Genomic DNA, 25,114 nt, shown 5'->3' on the forward strand with positions numbered 1-25,114 from the left:
GGTTGGGTGGTTAGTTGGGTGGTAGGTAGGTAGGTAGGTAGAGCCTACTTTGATTGGGTGGTTGGTTGGTTGGTTGGTTGGTAGGTAGGTAGGTAGAGCCTACTTGGTTGGGTGGTTGGTTGGTTGGTTGGTAGATAGGTAGGTGGGTGGGTAAGTAAGTAAGTAAATAAGTAAATAAATAAATAAATAGTAATAGACTCACGGTGACACATCAGCTTTCGGAAAATTTAATGTCTTAGCAGTAAGTACACATCCATATTGCATGTCCTTCACTGCTTTAAACAGTCTAATGGAGTACTGCTTGGACACTCTTGTGGGTTAAACTGTGCCCCCCCCCCCAAAAAAAAGACGTGTTTAAGTCCTAACCGCTAGCACCTATGAATAGGACCCTATTTGGAAACTGGGTCTTTGCAGATAAAACCAAGTAAGGATGAGGTCATATGGGTTTAGGATGGGCCCTACACCCAAGAGCTGGTGTCTTTCTAGGAGACAGAAGGAGATCTAGACACAGACACACAGCCACAAGAAACGACTGCTGTGTGAAGGAGCAGGCTGAGATTGGGAGTCATACTGTCACAAGCCTAGGAACACCTGTGGCCAGTAGAGGCTGGAAGAAGAAAGACCCTTCCCTACCAGCCTTTGGACAGAGCGTGGCCCTGCCAACACCTGGATTTTGGACTTCTAGCAACCAGACTATGAGAGAATACATTTCTATTATCTTAAGATACCCAGTTTGAAGGACTTTTTGCAGCAGCCCGAATTAAACTTGACCTCAAAATCATCCATGCTTTAAGACCCTTCAGAGAAGATGGGACAGTTCACGAACAAGGAGGCAATCCTAGGGAAAAACCCGAGGTCAAGAGGCACAACCATGTTTGGAACTGTGGATGTAAGCCCACTCTGCGGAAGGATTCTAAAGAAAGGGATGCAGGCAACACTAGAAAGTCAACAACTTTCTAATAACTGAGGGTCTGGGTTCAATCCTAGCCTGAAAGGATCCATCAACAATGGGGCTAATCCTTCCATTGATATTTAATCACTGGGCTTCTTGGAAGCCCTACAGGCTTTCTCATCTTTGCTCATTCCGGCCAGAATCCACAAATTCTTTATTCTTCCCATTGTCCTCATTGTTGAGAGGAGCATTTAGCTATTAATCCCCATGTGTAAGTGGATTACGGAACAAGACAATATGATTTGGGAGATTAAGTTCCCACTGGCCACCACCAACCCAAAGCTGAATGTGGATTTAATTAGTGCCATTTTACTGATTATCAGAGGAACTCCTACTCACTGCAAAAGCTTTCATAAGAAAGTAAGAATCCCCCTTAATCTCAGTACTGAAAGATATTTATTGTTGGTATTTTGGCTATACGGTTTTCACTATTGGTACCTGATATAATTAAGAGAAATACTTTGTAATTAAAGGGGGAAGAAAGCACCGATGAGGAGATATTTGGGAAGTGACAGTGACAGACCAAAAAGGCAGGGGGGAACCCACAGACTGGGAAAAATGAAAAAGGATGAACCCAGGTAATCAAAAGCCATTAACGATTTCAACACTGCTAGATGTCAGAAATTTTATTCAAATTAAAGGAGGCAGTTCAAAGATCTGACTCACAGAGGCTGTTGCAATACCCAGGGTATCAAACTATCCAACCTGACGCATGTCCTAATTAAGCTCGCCATTCCTGAATTCCAGAAAGTCACTTCTCCAAAAGGAAAAACTGCACCTTAATATTTCCTTGAGAGATTTCCATGTTCCCTCGAATCACCCATGGTTTGCTAGCAACCCTAACATAGGAACCAAGACCATATCTTATGCTCCTGGAACCAGGCTCCCCGAGCCCCGGGACTCTTAGCTGTCGTGGCTGTGGACTGAGCCCCCAAATGTTGGGGTGGGGGAGCTGGCTCCATGCGCCCCTAATAAAGTCCAGGCATTGCTAGATGCTCGTTGCTTAGGAGGCCCATAAATTCACTTTTCCTGACTTGGATGGGACTCAGAACTGCTGTATCACAGGTTGAGAAGACATGGATTACCACAGTTAAAATTCAGAAGTCGTCAGTGAGGGATAATTTTAGCCCTTCTCACTCTAATAAGCCGTTAACTAGTCCTGCTGTAAAGAATGGGCCATTAACTTAGATCTCTAATGCCTTTGGCATGAAGACTCCAAGTTCCTAATGCTAACTAGCAATACTTATAAATCCGTCCATTTGGTTTTAACCCCATTTCCTCGAAGAGAGAGAAGGACATTTGGGTGTTCTTACTCAAAGCAAGCTGAAACCCCGCAACGACAGGCTCCCACAAATCTTTCTCTTTAAGGCAGTTTGAATGGTTTGCTACTATGGGTGGGATGCCCAGGACCAAGGCTGCAGGCAGATTCAATCCCCACATTAAGCATTAACTGTCGGTGTTGGGGGGGGGGGGGGAGAGAAAAAAAACAAAACCCACAGGATGAATTTTTTAAATCTACTCGAAAACACTAGATTGTTGGGGTGTCAGGGTGGCTCAGTCATCTGCCTTCGACTTGGGTCGTGATCTCAGGTCCTGGGATCGAGCCCAGCATCCCGCTGCCTGCTCAGCGGGGAGTCTGCTTGTCTCTCTCCCTCTGCCCCTACCTGGCCCTCCGCACCCCCACTCATGCACTCCCTCTGTCTCTCTCACATAAATAAATAAAATCTTTAAAAAAAAAAAAAAATAGGGCGCCTGGGTGGCTCAGTTGGTTAAGCGACTGCCTTCGGCTCAGGTTATGATCCTGGAGTCCCTGGATCGAGTCCCACATCGGGCTCCCTGCTCGGCGAGGAGCCTGCTTCTCCCTCTAACCCTCCCCCCTCTCATGTACTCTCTCTCTCTCTCTCATTCTCGCTCTCTCAAATAAATAAATCTTTAAAAAAAATAGATTGCTAAATTATTAGCTAAATGAAAATCAGCTATGAGGTTTTAATTTTATAATTACAATGCAATGTTAAAGTTCAATTGATATTTATAGATTGAAATGATAATTCCTAATCAGAGATTTCAAGATGAGATAATTATTCTAACATTCAAAAAATTTTTCTAAAATGTCACAGTGGATCTTGCCCCAGACTTTTCTTCCAAAAATGTTTTTAATGCTCCATGAACTGCTTAAGAGGAGTAACATTGTAATGATTAGACTGCAAATACTTTTCCTCCCATAACATTAACCACAGCAGAGTTAAAGGCTAAGGATGTGCCGTTCATAACACTGTTATTAGCACTATTCTGAAGTCATTAAGTGGGTGAACTTGCTCAAGCACTGAGAAGCCCAAAACCCCTGAAATTATTATCCAATTTTTTTTCTTGGGTTGCGGTCTTAATCTGTTTATTATCCAATTTTTAAAACCTTCTATCCTAGGAGCGCCTGGGTGGCTCAGTAGGCTAAGCATCCAACTCCTGATTTCCGCCCTGGTCATGATCTCAGGGTTGTGAGACTGAGTGCTGGACGTGGAGCCTGCTGAAGATTCTTGCTCCCTCTCCCTCTGCCCCTTGCCTCCCCACTCTCTAAAACAAAACAAAACAACAACAACAAAAACAAAAACCTTTCTATCCTAAAAAGGATACCTTATTAATTTATTCCAGCTAAAATAATAACCAAAATAACCTGATGCCTCAGATTATTCATTATTAATCTGACAGCTTGTTTCCAAATATCTAGGAAACATAAGCTCCTTTCCCAAGTGAAGAAATTTAAATATGTGCTAATAATATTTGTGTCTTTTGAATGCAGGGTTTTTCAACCTCAGCACTACTGACTATGGACCAGATAACTCTTTCTTCTGGGGGACTGTCCTAGGCATCAAAGGGTGTCAGTAACATCCCTGGTGTCCAGATGCCTGCTATCTTCTTATATCTAGATAGATACCAGTATAACCTCCCCAGTGTGACAACCAAAAACATTTCCAGACATTGCCAAAGGTCTCCTGGCGAGCAAAACTGCCCTCAGTTAAGAACCTCTGTCCTAACATAACACAATAAGAAGTATCACCCAGCAGAAATTTAATGCCCAAAAGCTGATACCCAAAGACAGCTCACTTTCAAATCACTTTGCAAATATTTCCTTCATGTAGCTTTGGTAAATAAATAACTGAACCATACACACTTTGTTTTTGAAGTAAACAGACTATTGCTCTTTTTTTAAATGTGAAATCAAAAGGAGCCAAGAATATTCAAGAAAGAAAAGACAGTCTCTTCAATAAATGGTGCTGGGAAAATTGGATATTCACATGTTAAAGAATGAAACTTGACCCCTCTCTCATACCACTCTCAAAAATTAACTTGAAATGCATTAAGGACTTAAATGTAAGACCGAAACCATGACACTCCTAGAAGAAAACACAGGAAGAAAGCTTCTTGACATGGGTCTTGGTAATGATTTTCTGGAAATCAGGTCTAAAAGCACAAGCAACAAAATCAAAAATAAAGTGGATCTCCATATCAAACTTAAAAGCTTCTGCATAGCAAAAGAAACCAACAACAAAGTGAAAAGGCAACCTACAAAACAGGAAAAAGTATCTGCAAACCACCTATCCAATAAGGGGTGAATATCCAAAACATATAAAGAACTCCTACAACTTAGGGCGCCTGGGTGGCTCAGTCGTTAAGCATCTGCCTTCGGCTCCAGTCATGCTCTCAGGGTCCTGGGATAGACAGCCCCGTGTCGGGCTCTCTGCTCAGTGGGGAATCTGCCTCTCCCTCTCACTCTCCCTCTGTGCTCTATCTCTCTCAAATAAATAAATGTCTTAAAAAAAAAAAAAAAGAAAAGAAAAGAAAAAAAAAGGACTCCTACAACTCAACAGCAAAACACCAAATAACCCAATTAAAAAATGGGCAAAAGATCTGAATAGACATTTCTCCAAAGAAAATACACGAATGGCCAACAGGCACATGGAAAGATGCTCAGCATCAGTCATCATCAGGGAAATGTAAATCAAAACCGCAGTGAGATGTCACCTCAACAACAGCCATCATCAAAAAGACAAGAGAGAACAAATGCTGGGCAGGATGTGGGGACATTGGAATCTTCACACATTACTGGTGGAAAGGTGAAATGGTGCAGCCACTTTGAAAACAATCTGGCAGTGCCTCAGAAAATTAAACATGGAATTACCATATGACCCAGTAATTCCACTCCTAGGTGTTTACCAGAAAAAAATTTTAAGTATTCAAACAAATATTTGTACACTGATATTCACAGCAGTAACTATTCACAAGAGCCAAAAGGTGGAACCAATCCAAAAGTCCATCGATTGATGAATGAATAAATAAAATGTGATGTATCCATACAGTGAAATACTACTGAGCAGTAAAAAGGAATTCAGACACACGCCACGACACAATGACCCTTGAAAACATGACGCTAAGCGAAAGAACACAGACACAAAAGGCCACATATTATATAATTCCATTTACATGTAATATCCAGAACAGGCAAATCTATAGAGACAGACAAATTCGTGGTTACCAGAGGCGAGGGGGAAGCATGGGGAAGGGAAGTGAATAAAAATGGGTACAGGGTTTCTTTTGGGGATGATGAAAATGTTCTAGAACTTATTATGGTGAGGGCTGCACAACTCTGTAAGTATACCAAAAACCACCGAATTGCACACTTTAAGGAGCTAAATTGTATGGTATGTAAATTCTATATGAATAAAGCTGTTATAAAGACAAAAGCAACCTAGGGGCTCCTGGCTGGCTCAGTTGGTAGAGCATGTGACTCTTGATCTGAGCGTTATAAATTCAAGCCCCACATCAGGTATAGAGATTAAAAATGAAACTTAAAAAAAAAAAATAGCAAGCTATAGACAAAGCATAGAAGACTTAATCATGCTTACAGAACACAATCTTACGATCCTGGTGGTGACGGAAGCTGGGGGTGTGTGGGGGGGGGTTGAGATAAAGGACAGATCAGAGCACCAATATTCTCACTTTAGGGGAAGTTAAAAGTCAGTCTTCGGTTGACGAAGCTAAATTAGAGATCTATATAAGTAACAAAGCCTTGAAGAATAATCAGTATAAGAACTATAAATAAAGCCATCAAAAATCTGGAGAAAGAAGGAAGGAGGTAAGAAGCAATAAATCAGCTAAATGGTCCTGCATCCTAGCAGGAAGTGGATAAATAAAAATGGTTAAGTACATTATTTAGAGATACAAAGACAACCACGAGAAGAACAAAAAAACAAAAAGGAACAAAAGTGATCATTTCTGGAGAGTACAGGAGTGGGCGGGAGCAGAAAGGGATGGGAACAAAACGCTTTTTCATGTTAGCTTGCCTGTTCCAGGAGTTTGTTAATGTTATCCAGAATTATTTACACATTGTTTTTAGAAAGAAATCAAACTTGGCATTCCTGGAGTTTAAGAATATGGATGAAAGAAGAATATACTTGATGGCAGGGGAAAATAGTAGAACTGGATCATCATTGCTGAGTAAAAATTGTGGTTTAAGTATATTTCAGCAAAACTGACTCGAGTTTTATAGCCAGAGACTGCATCCCGATTAAGGCAAATGTGGAAATGTATGTTAGATCCTTAAGAGAACAAGAAACATGTACAAAGCCCCAGCCCTCTGAACGGCAGAGGGTAAGAATCATCCTACGGTCAAAGTCTCACCATGGCAAGAATATTCAAGAAGACCTAACAACGGTGGGATCTAAAGGACATTTCAGATGAAAGAAAGAGCAATATGGCATTCTCCCCCCACACACGCACAATGGACCTCTGTTTAAACACACATTAAACACAAAAGGGTGAAGGTCAACACACTGCTCACCTCCAGAACGCAGCAGAATTTGCCACCGGGAAAGTACTACCCATGGTTATTTCAAACATCATCAGAGTAACAACTTGGACACCTGGGACTTGATTCTGGACAGCTAAAGTAGGGCGCTTCTGAGGGTGTCAGATGATAAATCTGATCATGACACCAGGTAAGAGGCATGACGGAGCATCCTCGGTACCCAGGGAGCTCAGGGCCTTGCCAGCATGGAAAGGGGCCCCCACGCCCCGCAGGTATCAGAACCCAGGGGGCCTACAGCCTGCTAAGTGTGTTCACTTTCCAAGGACATCCTTGTGTCATGGGAGGAGATGGAGATACACATTTTGCAAAAAAAAAAAAAAAAAAAGGTAAAAACTAACACATTACCTCAGTTGGGTCAGGCTCCTTTTAAGTCCCAAAACCCCAAAATCCACATAAGAAGTTCATGGCAAGAATAAACCCACAGGGCGCCTGGGTGGCTCAGTTGGTTAAGCGACTGCCTTCGGCTCAGGTCATGATCCTGGAGTCCCTGGATCGAGTCCCACATCGGGCTCCCTGCTCAGCAGGGAGTCTGCTTCTCCCCCTCCCCCCTCTCGTGCTCTCTCTCTCTCATTCTCTCTCTCAAATAAATAAATAAAATCTTTAAAAAAAAAAAAAAAGAATAAACCCACAGTTCAGAGTCTCTAAAACACTGCCCCAAACTGGCTGATGAGTTCCAGAGGCTCCCAGCCCTGCTGGAAATCCTCACTTGCCCACAATTCAGCCAGTGCTCCCCACCCAGCCCAGGTGACAAGGTGGGGTCAAAAGAGATATTATCCCCAGGATCTGAAGACGCCTTGAGATGGTCAGGCTTTGACCTGGAATCCTAAAGACATGGGAGGCCTCCAATATGGCTGGGGGAAAGGGGAGGCAAGACAGCCCCCCCCCCACCGCCCCAGGCCCCTCAGACTCAACCTGCAGACATCAGGCCCACCACCACCCCCTTTCTGAAGAACAAAAGGTAGACAACGCCATGGACTCCATGTCCAGGGTCCCAACAATTTCACAGGGCAAATTCCCAGACCCATTCTAGGGGCCCTAACCTCCCCCTCCCCCAGGGCTGACCTGGTGGCCTTCCAGGGCCATTATCACCTCTGCAGAGGACAGAGGAATCCAGGAACAGGAACCAGAATTGATCTCTGTTTACAAGGTTAGCAGCTCCTGGCCAAGGAGGAGGGAGGGAGGGTGGGGGGAGGGGGGTTCTGTTGGTCTTTAATAAAATCACTTTCTGGGAGGGCAAATCCTGAGGTTAAATAATACTAGGTGGCTTTTTTGTTAAAATCCTCCTCCTTTGTAAATTCAAAGTGGCTCTGGGCAGAAAAACCTGCAATGCCTTTCATATCATACTGTGGTTTTGCTAGAGGGCTGCAAGATTCGAGGACCCCCATCTCCCCAACTGCACCCAAGTCTCCCTTTAGGGAAAATAACTTTGTGACGGCACCAACACTCAAAGGGCCTTGGCCCATTCTGTAACTGACGATGCCCTCAGCTGAAAGAACCTTCCTCCCGGCGCCATCACTCTGTTCCACGTCCGACTCCTGTATCACGGCAGTATGCTGCACTCCCCCCCTCCCCCATTTCTGCTACCATTTCAATGAACTGAGACCCCACCTACAGGGGAATGCGAGCCTCTGAGCTCAGCCTCAGCCCACTAGGGAGGCACCTCCTCACCGAGCAAAAGAGCACCAAGGTCTTCTAGAAGACTCTCACACAAGCACAGGAGGAATCTTTCCGTAACCACAGTCTAGACCTTTATGAATTTCTTAACGAGGTCCCTGGAGATCCCAGGAACAGTGAAAGTCTTATGCCGGAGGGGCTGGGAAGGAAGGGACAGGAGGTGGGGAAGGGGCTGGAAGGAGAAAACCCACCTATTAATATCCCATAACTTTTACACTGGAGCATTGTTTTATTTTCAAAACACTCTGTTCCTGGTTGAGTACTGCTTTATCTTTCAGTGCCTCCTTTATTTAATCTTTTAAAAGAAATTTTTTTTTTCAATAAGTGATTTGGCCTACCATGATGAGAACTTTTCTTCTGAAACACAAGAGTGATTAAGTTTGGGATTGTAAAAAAACTGAAAAATTTTGCTGGGGCCTGTTCTTTCTGTTCCTATACTGAGAAAAATACAAACAAAAAAAACAGACACACTCAGAAACATGCATTCTACCCATCTGCTTAATTTAGAAAGGAAAGTGTGTACGTATTTAGGTACGTCAGGTAGACACAAAAATGCACACACATGACCCCCGTGGAACGGTGTTATCGATACAAGAGTCCAATGGCTGGAGACAGTGAAAATAAGGATCTTTCTCTACCTGTCGTGTTCAGGAATCTGGACATTGCCCATAGGAACCAAATTCTCTTTCTGCCTTCCCACCTTCACCCCTCCTGCACGCTCAGGCAGCAGAACACCCTGACATCCCTGACTTCTAGTTGAGGTTTCAATGCGATCCCTATATTCTCACCTGCCTTCCTCATGTTTCCCAAAAGCCCAGTCTCACGAAATGTTTCTCCTGCAGACCACAAGCTCCGTGTGGAGAGGAAAGAACCAACTGTTAACCAGCACACCCAGTAGGCCCACAGCAAAGCTCTGGGGAAGGGATTTCTGGCCAGGCGCTGCGGAAAGCCCACGGGGGGGGGGCCCACAAACTGCAGGAATTTTGGCGAATTTGGGGGCGGGGAGGAGACTGGACCAGGGCTGCCTTTCCTTTCATGTTTGGGGGGGCAGAGAGGAGAGGGAAGCTGGGAGGGAGAACTTGCAGAGGGAAAGGAGAGGAAGTCTTTGTCCCAGCTCTTCAGATGAGCATTAGAGCGGAGTTAAATTGTCAGCTAATGAGATTTCCGAACCACGTGCTCCCTTTTAAGTCGAGGCCCCCAACTGATTTGATCCCCCAACGGCAGCAGGGGACAGCATCCCTCGGGGGCCAGAGAATTCCCAGAACAAGTGCAAGAAGGCTCAGAATCATCACTAGGCGAACATTAAATAGGTTATCTCATATGTTAATTGATATCTAGCAATAAGACTACTGGCTCTTTCTGTTTGCGGGAGTCACCTCCTTGGGGTGAACTGAGGCAGGCCCGGGGAGCAGAATGGCATCAGGAGCATTCCCTGGGGGTTCCTGCGCCCACTGGACAGCTGCAAGTCCCTCACCTGGTTTCTGTCTGTCTGTATGCTCTCCTGGGCCGGTTAAGACCCTGGAAGTCCACGTTCAAAGGACGGGTTCCTGGACCTAACTCAGTAATTTGCCCCCAGCAGCAAAGGGTGTTAAAACTGGAAACATTGTTTCCAATACTATCTTACTTTGTAGCCAAGCCTGAGATTGTCTCTTTTCAACTCTCTCATTTGGGGTTGTAGACGAGTTTTTCTTGCTTTTGTTTCTCCTGTATGAAACTGCCTTCTCTCTTTGCCTTGGCAGAGAAAAAACAAGTCAAAACACATTGATGGCATTTTGAAGATACTCGATGAAATCAATTCTCCCCTTCTACCTTCCCTGGTGAAGTCCACAGCCTCCACCTTGGGTTTATTTCTCCTCTATTCAAAGATAATTACTTAGCAACTTTTGTGTTTACCAAACGCAAAGACAACCTCCCTGGCGGGGGCGCTTTCCAACAGGATACAAAAGAGCATATTCTAGAAACCAAAGATTTACTAAACTTCTGCCACAAGACTGGGCTCAAATTTCACTTCTACCAGGAAGTGTTCCCTCCCTGCCTCCAGGTATCTCTTTGTTCAAACCTCCCTCCATCCCGGCGCTAATCACTTTGCTCGGAGGCCATTGGTTCACTTGGTTCACAGGCAACCGGGTCCCACCTGGACAAGTGTTCTTCCTCCAAGCCCAGGCCTGGGCCTCAGCATTGCCTTCAGGAAGAAGGAGGAAAGCAGAAACAACCGAAACCTAATGGAAATTCAAACACATAAAAAGGACCTGAAAGCGATTAGATAACTGTAATTAAACCTAAGGCCAAGTAAAACAAGCCCTGTTTGAGGCTGAAAACAGTCCTTCAAGCTTTCTAAAATAAAAGAGAAGCCAGGGAAGAACAGCAGAAAGGGGAAAGATAGCGGTCTACCCTCTATAATAGATTAACTAACTGGGAAACAACAGTCCAGTGTTTCATTTGTGGCAGTCAGTGTGCTAAACTGATGATTTTTATTGTTCAAACCCCCACCACCCCCAGCCTCCAACAAATGGTAATACACATTATCCCCACTTTACAGACTCGGAAACTGAGACGCAGGGAGACTAAGTAGCTCGGCCTGGATCCCTCGGTTTGTGAGTGATACTGAGCAGATCCTGGAACCCGAGTGCGTCTGACCTCAGCGCCCAGGCTCTCAACCTCTTCTCCAGCTCAAAGTGCACCAAGTCAGCACGCACGGGTAAGCCGATCGCTACCGCCCGGACTCAAGGATGCCCCACAGCTGCTCCGCGGGGCCGCGTGGGTACCAGAAAAGCGGGCATGGATTGGCCAGCGTCCCCAAGGGCTCGCGCGCGTCCTTCAAGACTTGCCAGCATGAAGGAAAAGGCAGGCTTGGAATCAACCGGGGCTGATCCGGAGGCAAGGACAGAGGATGCTACTGGGAGGGAGGTGAGCTTGGCTCGGTCAGCGCCCCGACGGCCGTCAATCTGAGAGAGAGCCCCCGGCCGGGACAAGGCGCCTCTGGTGCACGGGGCCTAGGGGGGCGCCGTGCGCGGCGGGGACTGGGCGCGAAGGCGCCGTCTAGTCTTTTCCCTGCAGCATCTCTCCAGGAGGCCGGGGGAGGGGGCGTCACCTGACAGCACGCACCAACTTCTCCCAGCTCGGAGGGGGCGCGCGGCAGCAGCCTCGGCCGGGGGAGCGCAGCGCGAGGCTCTCGCCCAATGGCGAGGTCTGTAAACAAAAGCGGGCCCCACGCGGGTCCCCCACCGGGCGGTGAGCCGCGCGGCGCAGCAGCATCCGAGCGGCAGAGCCCGCGAGAGGGCGAGGCGGGGTCGGGATCGGGCTCCGGGACCCCACGCACAGCCCCCGGGAGCCCGCACCCGGACCAGTCATTGTCTGCGCGCGCGCAGAATGCCGCTTTAAATGCCTCCTCCCAGGTCAGCCGCGGGTCCCCGGCCCTGTGTGCCGGCCCCAGGCTCTCCGCCCCGTTGTGTCCAGCCCCGAGCGCGGCGCGGATCGCCAAGGTGAGCGCCGGCAACGTCGCCGAAAACCCAGGCCTGGAGGTGCCCAAGTCAGGGACGGAGACACACACACAGACACACGCGCGCACGCACCCGCACGCCCTCCCCGAAGTTGATAAAAATCAGCCGATAAATACAAAGTGCGGCCGCCGCCGCAGGTCAGCGCCGACCTCCTGCTGCCGAGAAGACCGAATGCCAACGCCGTACGCTGTCACTTTCATTCGGCACCCGGCACCTGGGCGCCGCTGGCTCGTCTCCCTCCCGACAGCTCCCTCGCGCGAGCGATGTCTCCTCTAGCCTCCCCTCGCTAGCTCCTCACCTTCCAAGTGTGTGAACACGAAAACAATACGAGTAAAGCCCAATCGGGGGGAGCTAGGACCCGCCGGGAGCCCCAGTGTGCGGGAGACCAGGGTCAGGACGTGCCCGCCACGGGCAGAGCGGCTCAGGGCATCCTCACCACGGTCCCTCGGGGCGGCTTCGGACAGCCGGCCCGCGCCCTCCAGACCCGCGGTACTCACCCGCGACGCTCGTCCCGGGTCTCCGCGACGGGGCCGGGGACAATGCGGAGACGCCGGGCTCCTGGGGCTGCGGGCGCCGAGGCGTTCGCGGCGCTGCAGAGCTGCGCGCCCGACGGCGGCGGCGCTGCTCGGCCCGGCCGCGCTCCGGCCCGCTCGCCGTCTGCCAATGAGAGCTGTCAGGGCGCCTCTGCCGGCGGCCTCGGGGGCGGGGCCACGGGAGCCCGTGGGAAACCGAGCTCCGATTGGGCCGCCTGACAATCGCTCCGCCTCCAGGCGGCCAATCAGAGGCGGCGGATACAGGAGCGGGGCGTTCAGAGTTGGGCTGGAGAGTGACAACAGGAGCACGCCGGGTACCCGCGCTGCATCCCCCGCCGGTGGCGCCCGGCTGGAAGGATGCGGGCGCCGCGCGCTCCGGAGCTGCCACCCCGCAAGGCGCCGGCGGCGCAGCCTGGGGAGAGCAGGGAAAGGCAGCGGAGGCGCGGCGGGCTGGGGAACGGCGAGGGAGCCCCTAACAAAGCAGCTTTGGGAGGGCCGAGCGGCCCCCGCCTCCTCCGTCTATAGGTCGGCGAAGCTGCCTGTCACTCTGCATAGGTGGAGGTGGCCAATGACGTACAGAGAAGGAGCTCGAGTTGGCGCGCGCGCGCGGCTCGGCATCAGTGGGATTGGTCGGAGGTAAAGGATTTTCCTGCCACCTAAGGCTGAGAGGGAAGGGGAACGGAACGGGGGAGGGGAAGAACCAAAAAAAAAAAAAAAAAAAAAAAACGTACCTGCGACACGTGGTCTGGCTCGGGAGGTGTGTGCCTGGCTCTAGAGGGAGACAGGAACTTTTTTACGAGAGGCAGGAAAATCCTAACGTAATCCCTCCCTGTGGATGCCGGGGGATGTTAGCGCCAACCGGGCTCCAGGTGGGGCACGGTGGCCTTAACCGAATCCTGGGGAGTCCTGGACTCCCCGAGGTGACTCACCTTGCCCAGTGAGTGCACTTAAAGTCACAGCGTGGGGCTGGGGCCTTACATTCACCTACCGGGCAGACTACGGACTTGGGCAAGGTTCACATGGACCTCCCGGTCCCGTCTAGAAAATCCGATGCTTCTTGCCCTTTACCTTTCGCGAGCTTGTGAGGGACATCGAAGCCGGGACGTGGACGGTAGGGACTAACGAAGCTTTCCCCACCCTGGGCGGGTGCTCCCTCCGCACTTGAAGAGCCTTGGACTTCACCATTAAGAACAAAGGCTGGGGTGAATATTCCTTAACAACCTGAGGGGTGGGAAGGCCTGGGCTCGCGGGGTGATCTGGCTGAAAACTAAAGGAACCGCAAAAGGCTTTGCCTGTGTCCTAGAGGGTAAACCTGAACGGGAAAACTAAAAATCATCCTTGACTTCTCCCTCCTCCTTCTCCCCTCTCTTCTCGCCTACTTCCCAAATCCATGCCCTCCTCCGGATTTCTCTCGCCCCGACCACATCAAAGGCCTCCTGTGTCTCTCTACCCGCAAGCCCTCCTGAAATCTGTTCTCCCCTCTGCGGAATCATCCTTCTAAGCAGAAAATCTCATTTTTGCTCCCTCACCTTTGAGCTCTTCCCTTTTTGCCCAGAATACCACTACCCCCCGCCCCTCTACTTTCCCCTCACTTAACTAACTCCTGCCCGTTCTTCAGAACCCAGTTTTGCAGGCAGTACATTCATGCAGTAGACATTTGCTGAATTCCAACTGTGCAGCGGTGTGACAGCCACTGGAAGCCTCCTGTATCCAGTCAAAGTTAAAGACCCACATCCCCAACCCCCAGTGCTCCCACTCCCCCCTGTATTATGTGGGCTGTTGCCAGTTAAGTATGTCCTCTGGTCCTCTGCCACCAGCACAGCGCTCCATTCCATCCAGAATCTCATCTGTCTTGTTCTCTGCTGTTTCCCAGTGCCTAGCACAGTACTCGCCATATTTGGGGCACTCAAAAATATTTAATCAATAAATATAGAGGAGCGGGCGCCTAGGTGGCTCAGTTGGTTAAGCAACTGCCTTCGGCTCAGGTCATGATCCTGGAGTCCCGGGATCGAGTCCCACATCAGGCTCCCTGCTCAGCGGGGAGCCTGCTTCTCCCTCTCCCTCTCCCCCTGCTTGTGTTCCCTCTCTCGTTTTGTCTCTCTCTGTCAAATAAATAAAATCTTTTAAAAATATATATAGAGAGAGAGAGAGAGAGGAGCTATAAGTAGAGGTAAGAGCTTTGAAGATTTGAAGTGCTTCTAAGGCATCCGTTTTGAGAACAATGGTTAGCACAGTAGATCAAGAGTGATATGTCCACCAGGTGCCATGATGGGTGTTGCAGGGAGCTTTCTGAGTGAAGTTTGTGAGATTTTCCAAAAGACACCCTTTCAAAAAACTACCTTCGTCGCAGCCAATACCTTGCCCAAGCTTCTCAGTGGAGAATCATTCCTTGGCGAAGCTTTCATCCCAGGAGAAAGAGCAATTTCTTCAGTGGTTACAAGTCATCATATTGGAAGAATATATACATATATTCTCGTTATATATATATACATATATATAAAATATATTTATAGATATATATTTTTAGATATATATGTTTCAATATATTTATATATAAATATATATAATATATATTAAAGTATTCATTTATATATATATATATAAAAGGTTTTTCCCAAAGTATGTTCAGAAGTGCATTTGGCTGTCCTCTGGAGCCAGGCTGCCTCCTCTCAACTCATAGTCCATTTTCTAGCTATGACCTGGGCAAGTTACTTCACACCTCTGTGCCTCAGTTTCCCCATACTTATCATTGAGATGACAATAGTCCCCACTATATAGGGTAGGTATGAGGATGAATGAGTTAATATTAGTCATGAGCTTAGAAGAGTGCCTGGCATATAGTAACATTACATAATGTTTATTAAATAACATCTCCCGGGGTGCCTGGGTGGCTCAGTGGGTTAAGCATCCCCCTCCTGATTTCAGCTTAGGTCATGATCTCAGAGTCGTGACATCCAACCCTGAGTCCGGCTCCACACTCAGCAAGGAGTCTGCTTGAGCTTCTGTCCTTCTCCCTCTGCCCCTCCCGGCTGCTCATAAAAAATAAAAAACAAATAAACATCTTCCCCTGGAGACGTGTGGGTGGAACTTGCTGAGGCCTCCTGTGTCAGTGGCAGGTAGCTAAAGGCTTTCCTGGAAGGGAACCGATGGAACTCTCTTCTCTGCCTTGCTCAGGGCTGCCGCCATCTTGGCCCAGTTGTTAAGGAGGTGCCATTTTTGCAAGGTGAACTTCAGTTGAATCCTGAGTGGCCATCTGATAGCCTTCGGCATAGTTCCTGCTGCTCTGAAGAAATCTGAAAAGCAGTTAAGAGCACTCACGAGTTAGACCGGCTGGTTTGGATCCAAGCTCCACCACTTTCCAGCTCTGAAGCCTTGAGCAGTATACTTAATCTTCTGTAAGCCTCACTTTCTCATTCTGTAAAATAGGAGTAACGGCCTAACCCATAAGGATGTTGAGAGGGTTAAAAAGAGGTCACGCACAGCACATGGTATGCACTCGTAAAAGTTAGCTCTTGGGTTTAGCGAAGTTAACTAAAGACTCTCGGTCACAGTGGCCTGATCTTTAAGATGGAATAATGAGGGGCTCCTGCCTGGCTCGGTCGGTAGAGTGTGCAAATCTGGATCTCAGGGTCATGAATTCAAGCCCCACGTTGGGCATAGAGATTACTTGAAAGGAAGGGAGGAAGGGAGAAAAAGAAATTAAAAAGGGAATAATGACATTTCATTAAGTGGTTGAAAACCCTGAAAGGCTTAGCCCTGTCCATAAAGGGGAGGTGGATATAGAGGAAACCACCATTTGGGCTCTTCCCATCATTCACTCCCAGAGCCCCACCTACATCAACATGTCAGGACTCTCACCTCTCAGAATCAGCTCAGGGCCGACCATGGGAGCCCTTCCCACGGTCCCGGTGCTACCACGGGGGGTGAACAGAATTAAGCGCATCCGGCCTTTGGCTACCTTTCCTGACCACAAAAGCTACTGCAGGTTTCTGTGCTGTTTCTTGTTCGCTTCACACAGTATCTGGCTGCTTCACCCTGTGGCAAAGAGAAGGGGGCATTTTGATTAAAACACAGACAAATGCCATCTGGCAGAGTGTTCTGGCATCTCATTCTCCTGAGGGCACTGTTGACATCTGAAGAAAACAGCGTTGGCATGACGGGAGAAAATGGAGTGGTCGAAGGCAGAATTAAGGGTTTAGGACAAGAGAACGGGCAGAAATCACGTTTCCGGTACATGACCTCAACTCCAGCCACAAGTCAACATTTTCTTCCCCACTGTTGACTGAAAGCCTCACAAAATACAAAGGTTAGTCAGAAGTGGCCCTCCCTAGTAAGGCTACACCACAGAGACGAGCCCACGTCCTTGCTCCCAGCAGCCTTGTGTCACCTCTGCTCCTGACCTGGCCTTCCATTTGAACAGGGCTCTCTAGGGGCACCACTGGGGTCTGTTTGGGTCACTGCTGTACCCCTCGTGTCTGGAACAGAGCCTGGCCCACAGAAAGCACTCAGTCAATGTTCATGGAATGAACGGAGGTTAGCCTCTTGAATTCTCTGCTACGAGGAGCTTAGTATTTTCTTTTTTGTCATTCAGTTGTGGATGCCCTCTTTAGGAAAGAATGGGAGGCAGCCCATAAGAACACCTATGTCTAGCCGGGCTTCCCTCATGGTAAAGAGGGTAGCACTAGGATAGTGTTCTCTCCGACTAAATTTAAGCCCCTTGAGGGTATGCTTTACTCTCCTGGAGCTTGAATGCTTGTGTTCAGTAAAAATTTGCTACAAATCACTGACTGTTCTCATTTACTTGAAAGGCACTAGGAGAGAGATGAGAATTTGGTTTGCCAAAGCAACTGTTGATAAATTTGTCCATCTCTTGCCAAGACCCCTTTAGCCCATTAACCCCCCCACCCCCGGAGTTAGAGGGATTAGCAGATAGTCAGGGCTAAAATCTAAAATGGAAAAGTTTGGGGTGCCTGGGCAGCTCAGTCAGTTAAGCATCCGACGCTTGATTTCAGCTCAGGTCATGATCTCAGGGTCCTGGGATCAAGCTCCAGGTGGGCTCTATGCTCAGCGGGGAGTCGGCTTGAGATTCTCTCTCTCAAATAAAATCTTTTATTTTTTTTTTAAGATTTTTGTTTTTATCTTATTTATTTGACAGAGAGAGACTCACAGGGAGAGAGGGAACACAAGCAGGGGGAGGGGGAAAAGAAGAATAAATAAAATCTTCTTAAAAATAAAATGGAGGGGTGCCTGGGTGGCTCAGTCGTTAAGTGTCTGCTTTTGGTTCAGGTCATGATCCCAGGATCCTGGGATTGAGCCCGGTGTCGGGCAGGGAGCCTGCTTCTCCCTCTCCCCCTCCCCCTGCTTGTGTTCCCTCTCTCACTGTGTATCTCTGTCAAATGAATAAATAAAAATCTTTAAAAAAAAATAAAAATAAAATGGAAAAATTCTATTTAGTCCAATCTTACTGGCCTCTCTTTTTTTTTTTTTTTTTACCTTTCTGAGATTTTCTCTAACCAACTAGTCAAGTCACTAATGAATTCCAAGTTTCTGATAATAGGTTGAGAGAGTAAAACCTCTGCCTTCTGGATCTGGTAAGCCATTGCTGGGTGGTTCTCTTCGGAGGTACACCCCTCTAGAACTTTGCAGTGTATTCTGACACACAGACAGCAGACCCCTTCAAAACCTGGCCTGAGTGTTTCCAGGAGCCCCCCCTTCCGACTACAACACTCCCACAGCCATCCAGACGGCACAGACTTAGTAGACAGGACTCTAACTCTAGCCACTGCTGCTGGTTTAATTTATAAATATCTGGAATGACAAGTATAATGGATGATGAACACACTATTTCATTGAAAGTGATAAGGCTTTTGAAATTAGGAAGTAGGAAGGAGGGAGGGAGGAAACGAAAAGAAAAGAAGGAAGGAAAACAAAAAGAGGCACAAATCAGTACCCCAGAATTTCCATCAGGACCCTTAGCCCTATCTGGCTTCTGAGCTGACTCTACCCAGAACAAGCCTAAGGGACACAGGACCTATATGGTTCCAGAGGTTCCTGCTCTCAGAAGGGCTCCACACTTGGTTAAATGCCCTGCTCCTGCTATCTTGAAAATCCTAATTTTTTTCATCCTAATTTTTGAACAAGGAGCCCTGCATTTTCATTTTACTTTGGGCCCCACAATTACATAGCCTGTCCTTCCCAAACCCCTTCCCCTATAGGGGGTCTCATCCTTGGTCCTCCTTGACCCCCAGTTTGGACCTTTCACAGAGCAGGCATCCAGGACAACTGTATTAAGAATTCAACATAAATGTAAAGTGTCATCTGTTGTTTCTATGCCAGAATGCATGGGTCAAGCCCAGGTGTTACGTAGAGAGTTGCCCTTGAGAGAGTGGAGATCCGGTACGGCAACAAACATCCAGCTGACAAGGGGACACATCTGGATCTTCTGACCGAAGACTTCCAAGAAGATAAGCAAAGGAGCCATGAAGACCCCCAAGGGAGGATTCACCCTCCCATCTTATAGAGCTTCATCTTATGAGTCAACCTGACTGGGCCACAGAGTGCCCAGACATTTGGGCAAACCTTATTCTGAATGTGTCCATGAGGGTGTTTTGCATGAGATTAATATTTGAATCAGTAGATTGAGTAAAGCAGATTGCTCTGTTTCATGTGGGTGGGCCTCATCCAATCAGTTGAAAGCCTGACTAGAACCATAGGGATGACCCTCCTATAAGGAGGCTTTCCTCTTGCCTGACTGTATAAGCTAGGACATTAGTCTTTTCGTGCCTTCAGACTCAAATGGAAACTTCAGGTCTCCCTGGGCCTGAGCCTGCTGGCCTTCAGACAGAAACTTACACCGTCAGTTCTCCCGGGCCTCCAGCTTGCAGATGACAGAGCATGACTTGTTAGTCTCTGTAATCACATGAACTAATTCCTATAATAAACCTCCTCCCCATACACCTTGCTCTCTCTTTTTCTCTCTCTGTATATGTAAAGATCTCCCATTGATTTGTTTCTCCTAGAGAACCTTGACTAACACATATCCCAATAGTGTTCCCTACAACCATTCAACCTTCAGGGTTTCTCTACATCCGGCACCTCAAAGCCAAGTCTACAAACCAGCAGCAGCATTCTCGGCTGGTGTCAGAAATGCACGGGCCCAGGCCCCATCTCAGACACACCAAATCTGGATCTACATCTTAATAAAATCCCCAGGTAACTCATCCTCCCATCAAACTTGGGAAACACATCAGCCCTCTTTGAAAATGAGAGCCACCTGAGAGGAACAATATTTTTTTTTTTTAAAGATTTATTTATTCATTTGAGAGAGTGAGAATGAGAGAGAGTACATGAGAGGGAGGAGAATCAGAGGGAGAAGCAGACTCCCTGCCGAGCAGGGAGCCCGATGCGGGACTCGATCCAGGGACTCCAGGATCATGACCTGAGCCGAAGGCAGTCGCTTAACCAACTGAGCCACCCAGGCGCCCGAGGAACAATATTTTTTTAAAAAACCCTCCTGGGGCACCTGGGTGTCTCAGTCTGTGAAGCATCTCACTTTTGATTTTGGCTCAGGTCCTGATCTCAGGGTCATGAGATGGAGCCCCACGTCGGGCTTTGCTCTCAGCGTGGAGTCCGCTTCTCCCTCTGCCCCTCCCCCTGTTCATGCTCTCTCTCTCTCTCTCTCTCTCTCTCTCTCTCAAATAAATAAATAAATAAAATCTTAAAAAAAAAAAAAAAGATTTCCTAGTAAAAGAATTAGTTGAGCCAGGGCTTTCTTACCTGAGGACAGGTGGGAGCAGGGTGAAAGAGGGTCCAGAAAAGGCTTGGGGAGCCAGGACATTTTCCCAGCCCGGACAAGCCTTCTTCAACCGCGGAGAGAAGACCGGCCAGGCCTCAACATGCGGACTCCTACGTGCAACCAGCGCCGAGAAAGCCCAGGTCAAGGACGCAGGGCCGGACAAGGCCGGCTGCATCACAGTCAGGGACCTTAGGACTCCATCCTCTGTGTAATGTGCTTGGTTGCATTTTATTTTCTGTGTTTTCCCTGAAACGGCAGTTTGTGGAGAAACTCTCCCACTTGGCTGTGAACAGGCTCCGAGCAACAGCAACACTCTGCAGAATTGGCAAGGACGGCGCCGTGGAATATTTCAGAAACTTCAAGGCAAAGGGACAAACAACCACAAAAAAAAAAAAAAAATTATCCCTCAAAACGTGTTTTAAGGGAAAAGAGCTGGAAATCAAAAACAACGACTGGGAAGGTATCCACGGTCTCCGAAAGAAAACCAATTTGAGGGGCGTCTGCCTTTGGCTGAGGTCACGATCCCAGGGTCCTGGGATCGAGCCCTGCCTGCATCGGGCTCCCTGCTCAGTAGGAAGCCTGCTTCTCCCTCTCCCACTCCCCCGGCCTCTGTTCTCTCTCTCTCTGTCAAATAAATAAAATCTTAAAAAAAAAAAGACCAACCAATTTGATTTGATTTTTTTCTGCCTCCACCCACCCTCGCCCGATTATTAATTCATCGCCCCGGGGAAGAACAAAAGCTCTTCGCACACCATAGCCACGCATGCTAGGGGGGCTCCGAGACGCTCTACCAGGTCTTAGCCTCGTGGACCCCCCCCCCTTTTTGATTAAAGTAGAGCTGACGCACCCGCTGTGTTCATTTCAGGTGCGCGAGGCAGGGACCCCACCGGTCTGTGCGCTCTGCTGTGTCGGCGGTGAGCGTGGCTCCCGCCTGCCACCCTACGGGGCTCTGCCACGGCCGAGGACCACGTCCATCCCTGGGCCGTGCCCCTGCCCCTCTCCCTTGGCTCCCCCACCCAGGGAGGCCAGGGCCGGGCAGGGCTGCCTCTTTACCACTCCCCCCGGCACGTGGCCCGAACATGCCAGAGCCCGCTCGCTCCACCTGCCTCCCACCATCCCTTGATTCTCGATTCTACGATTCTACGCAAGTGGCAAGAGCCGTTCCTCTCCCCCCCACCCCCCGCACCCCGTCGGACGGAAGGGTATGGAAGAGGTTGGAACGTAGCCATGCTGCCTCAGCAAAACAATCGCTGGGCTTAAAAGCCTCTGCTCTTCTCAGGAAGCACGCTGGTGCACGGGAACCACAGAGATCAGCCTGTCTTCTGGGAAGAAGGGGGCAGCCCAATTTCTCTCTATCCGCACGGAGATTCCGCCCCTCCACACACAGACACACACGCACACACACGCACTTTTCTACAGAAGCGGTAGTGAAAGGCAGAGAGGACAGTGGTTAAAAGCAAGGACTCTGCCCCAAGTCAGATCTCGCCTCGGTTCCTTCCCAGCTGTGTGACTTGGAGGAAGTTTAGGTAACGTCTCTGTGCTTCATTGCCCTTGTATTAGCTCAGGTTGCTCTAACAGCATACTACACGCTGGGTGCCTTCAACATTTATGTTAATTTAGAATAAGGAAATTAATTTTCTTTTTTTTTTAAGATTTTATTTATTTATTTGACAGAGAGAGAGAGCACACCAGCAGGGGGAGCGGCAGAGGGAGAGAGAGAGAGAGAGAGAGAAGCAGGCTCTCCACTGAGCAGGGAGCCAGATGGCGGAACTTGATCCCAGGACCCTGGGATCATGATCTGAGCCGAAGGCAGATGCTTAATGTCTGAGCCACTCAGGTGCCCCAAGAAATTAATTTTCTTACTGTACTGGAGACTAGAAGTTCAAGATCAAGGTGCCATCAGGGAACTCTCTTCCTGGCTTGCAGATGGTTGTCTTCTTGCTGTGACCTCAGCGGGCCCTCCCTCTGTGCGCATGCTGAGAGAGAACTCGGGTGACTCTTCCTTTTCTCATAAGGACACTAGCCCTATTGGATTGCCCCCCACCCTTATGACCTCATTTAACCCAAATTACCTCCTAAATGCCTTATCTCCAAATACAGGTGCATTGGGGGCTGAGAGCTTCAATCTATGAATTGGGGGAGGGCAGCCCAATTCAGTCCATCACAGCCCTCATTGGTAAAACGAGGCTCATAATATTGTCCATCTCGTGGGGCGTTATGAGGATGGGGTGACTCCATACAGTAAAGAACTCAGGCCAGCACTCGGCCGACGTTAGAGACACCTACAGATCCCTGACTCACCTACAGAAAGCCAGACTCGTTTTTGACAAGCTTGCTACCCATCTCTCCCCAGATACCCAAAAAGCTTCATGAAATTAACATGTCCATAATCTCATTGCATCTGCTCCACCACCTTCCCCAAACAACCACCAACAAATTACAATAACTTCTTTTTTTTTTAATTAAGATTTTATTTTTAGATAATCTGTCTACCCAACGTGGGGCTCGAACTCACAACCCCGAGATCAAGAGTTGCATGCTCTACCGACTGAGCCAGCCAGGCACCTCTACCCAATAACCTCTTTTGTTTCCCAGGTCACTTTCTGGCCTTCCCACCTAGAGAGACAGTGCTCAGGCTAGAAAAATGGGAGGCAGCTTGGACTACCCCCCCCCCCACCCCGCCTTTACTCCTCATCAAATAAATGTCCAAGCTGCAATTGTGGGTAGATCCAACCTTGGAAATGACTCGGCTCCTGCCCTTGCCCCAGCTCACACCCCCACCTTCTGATGATGGCAACAGCTTTCTCACTGGTCCCTCCACCTCTGGTTTCCACCCTTCTGTCACCCACTCTTTGGAAAAGTCTCTCCACTAAATATAAGATAAAGAACATTGATTTCATCTGGCACTGAAGACCCGTCCTGCCTTTCTGATTTCCCCCAATGCTCCCATACTTCTCCTGTTCCCCATCTACACAAGATGACCCAGGGCTCCCCCTGCCAGGCTTTTCTCTCCTTGACCCTCTGCCTCCAACACCTTCTTGTGTCCCAGTTCTCTGTGTCCAGCGTGATCCTGCTCCCCATTCAAAGTCAGGGACCCTCTTCTTCCTCATGGCTACTCATCACCTGCGATGTGTGAGGCTTTACATTATGCCGTCTCTGATTCGACTTTTCATTTCATATTCACATCAACTTTCCAAAACATGTTCTATAGCCTCCGTGCAAAAGATAAAGAGATTGAGTAACTTGCCCCAGGTCAGAGCACTAATGAGTGATTCTCCCAGAGGGAGGCCTCTGATGATTTCCCTAGCCCTTGCTGCCCCACCTCCCGAACAGAATCTGTCACTCCGTTTTTCAGAGCTGACACACGCAGCCCATGCCTATGACACTTATCACATGGTATTTGAGGCAGAAGACCAACCAGTTTTGGAGGTGTTTGCAGGAATCTCTGTTGGAAGGTCTCGTTTCTTTTCTGGACCCAGCGTCCTCCCTTCCCAGAGGGTCTGTTGGCCCCCCCTTCGTGTGTCCAGGGCCGTGGTCTTTTCCACTCTTTTTGGAAGGTAAGGAATGTGCACTGATTAGGGACATGACGCTTCAGAGGTGCACAGTGAGGAGAGAGGCAAGCAGGGAAAGCAGGAATGGAAATGGAAATGGGGGGGTGCAGGGCTGGAAGGGAAGTGCTGAGCATGTGGCAGGATCAGGCTGGAACCCCAGAGTTTTTGGTTTTTTAAGATTATTTGTTTGAGATAGAGAGAGAGTGAGAACGAGCTGGGGAAGGGAAAGCAGAAGAAACAGACTCCCCGCTGAGCAGGGAGCCTGACGCGGGACTTGATCTCAGGACCCTGGGATCATGACCTAAGCCAAAGGCAGATGCTTGACCGATGAGCCACCCAGGCGCCCCGAACCCCAGAGTTTTGGCACGGGCTGCTGTGAGGGCAGAACAGTGTGTCTGTTCTGTGTTGGAAGAAGTATAACAGTCTGGCTTTTTAAGGACTGTATTAGTCCGTTGGGGCCGCCATTACAAAGGATGACAGACTGGGGGGCTTAAACAACAGAAATGTGTTCCCTCGCTGTTCTGGAGGCTGTAAGTTCAACATCAAGGTGTCATCAGGGCTGGTTTCTTGGCTCGTAGATGGCTGCTCCCTCCAGGCATCCTCACATGGTCTTTCCTCTCTGCACAAGGGTCCCTGGTGTCTCCGTCTCTGTCCCAATCTCCTCTTCTCATAAGGGACAGCAGTCCTATCGGATCCAGACTCAAGAGAAGGACCCCATTTTAACATAACTAACCCTCTAAGGCCCCATCTGCAAATGCAGTCCCATTCTAAGGTACCTAACGGACTCCAACATAGGAATTCGGAGGGGCGGCCCCCATAGGCCCCTAGCAAGTCCCACCACCCCACACACCATGCTGAGCATTAGGGGTCAGCACAGATACCTTTTCCCATCGTGTTTGGGTCCGTTTTCCCGGTTGAGTAACCGTTTGTGGAATTCAATGGGATTCTTTGGTTAGTTAGCAAAGGGTCACTGAAAAAGTGTCCTCTGCCCTCAGAAGCATTTCTTGTCTCCTTTTCGAAAAGGAGAGGAAAAAACGCATTGTTGTGATTTCTAAGTGCTTCTTTTAAAGCCTGGGAGTGAAGGAGAATCGCGGTCATGGGGCCCTGGGGGCAGAGAGCGAGGGGCCGGGCGGAGGGCGCAGGCGCACCGTGGCCAGGGCCCGAGGGGGAGCCGGCCGGGCTCGGGACAGGGGCCCTTTCTCACGGCGGTCCGCACACGCCGTATTATCCCACGTCTGCACCCGGCCGC

General features: G+C 48.8%; 1 protein-coding gene and 1 long non-coding RNA gene across 2 annotated transcripts; one reads left to right on the top strand and one right to left on the bottom strand.

Annotated features, from left to right (window-relative positions):
* Positions 1-12,876: 12,876 nt before the first annotated feature.
* Positions 12,877-13,159, top strand: LOC118018762. Its single transcript, XM_035017503.1, is given in 2 exon segments — positions 12,877-13,020; positions 13,022-13,159. Coding segments are annotated over 2 exon segments (282 nt in total).
* A 2,365-nt stretch (positions 13,160-15,524) lies between these two features.
* LOC118018819 lies at positions 15,525-22,724 on the bottom strand. Its single transcript, XR_004681495.1, has 4 exons — positions 22,178-22,724; positions 20,296-20,670; positions 16,378-16,554; positions 15,525-15,934 (listed from the first exon to the last, which is right to left on the bottom strand). It is a non-coding gene; the product is annotated as an uncharacterized LOC118018819 (long non-coding RNA).
* Between the last annotated feature and the right edge of the window lie 2,390 nt (positions 22,725-25,114).

Source organism: Mirounga leonina, unplaced genomic scaffold (genome assembly GCF_011800145.1).
Source record: "Mirounga leonina isolate KUSES-001 unplaced genomic scaffold, KU_Mleo_1.0 Mir_172, whole genome shotgun sequence".
In the NCBI taxonomy this organism is placed as follows: domain Eukaryota; kingdom Metazoa; phylum Chordata; class Mammalia; order Carnivora; family Phocidae; genus Mirounga; species Mirounga leonina.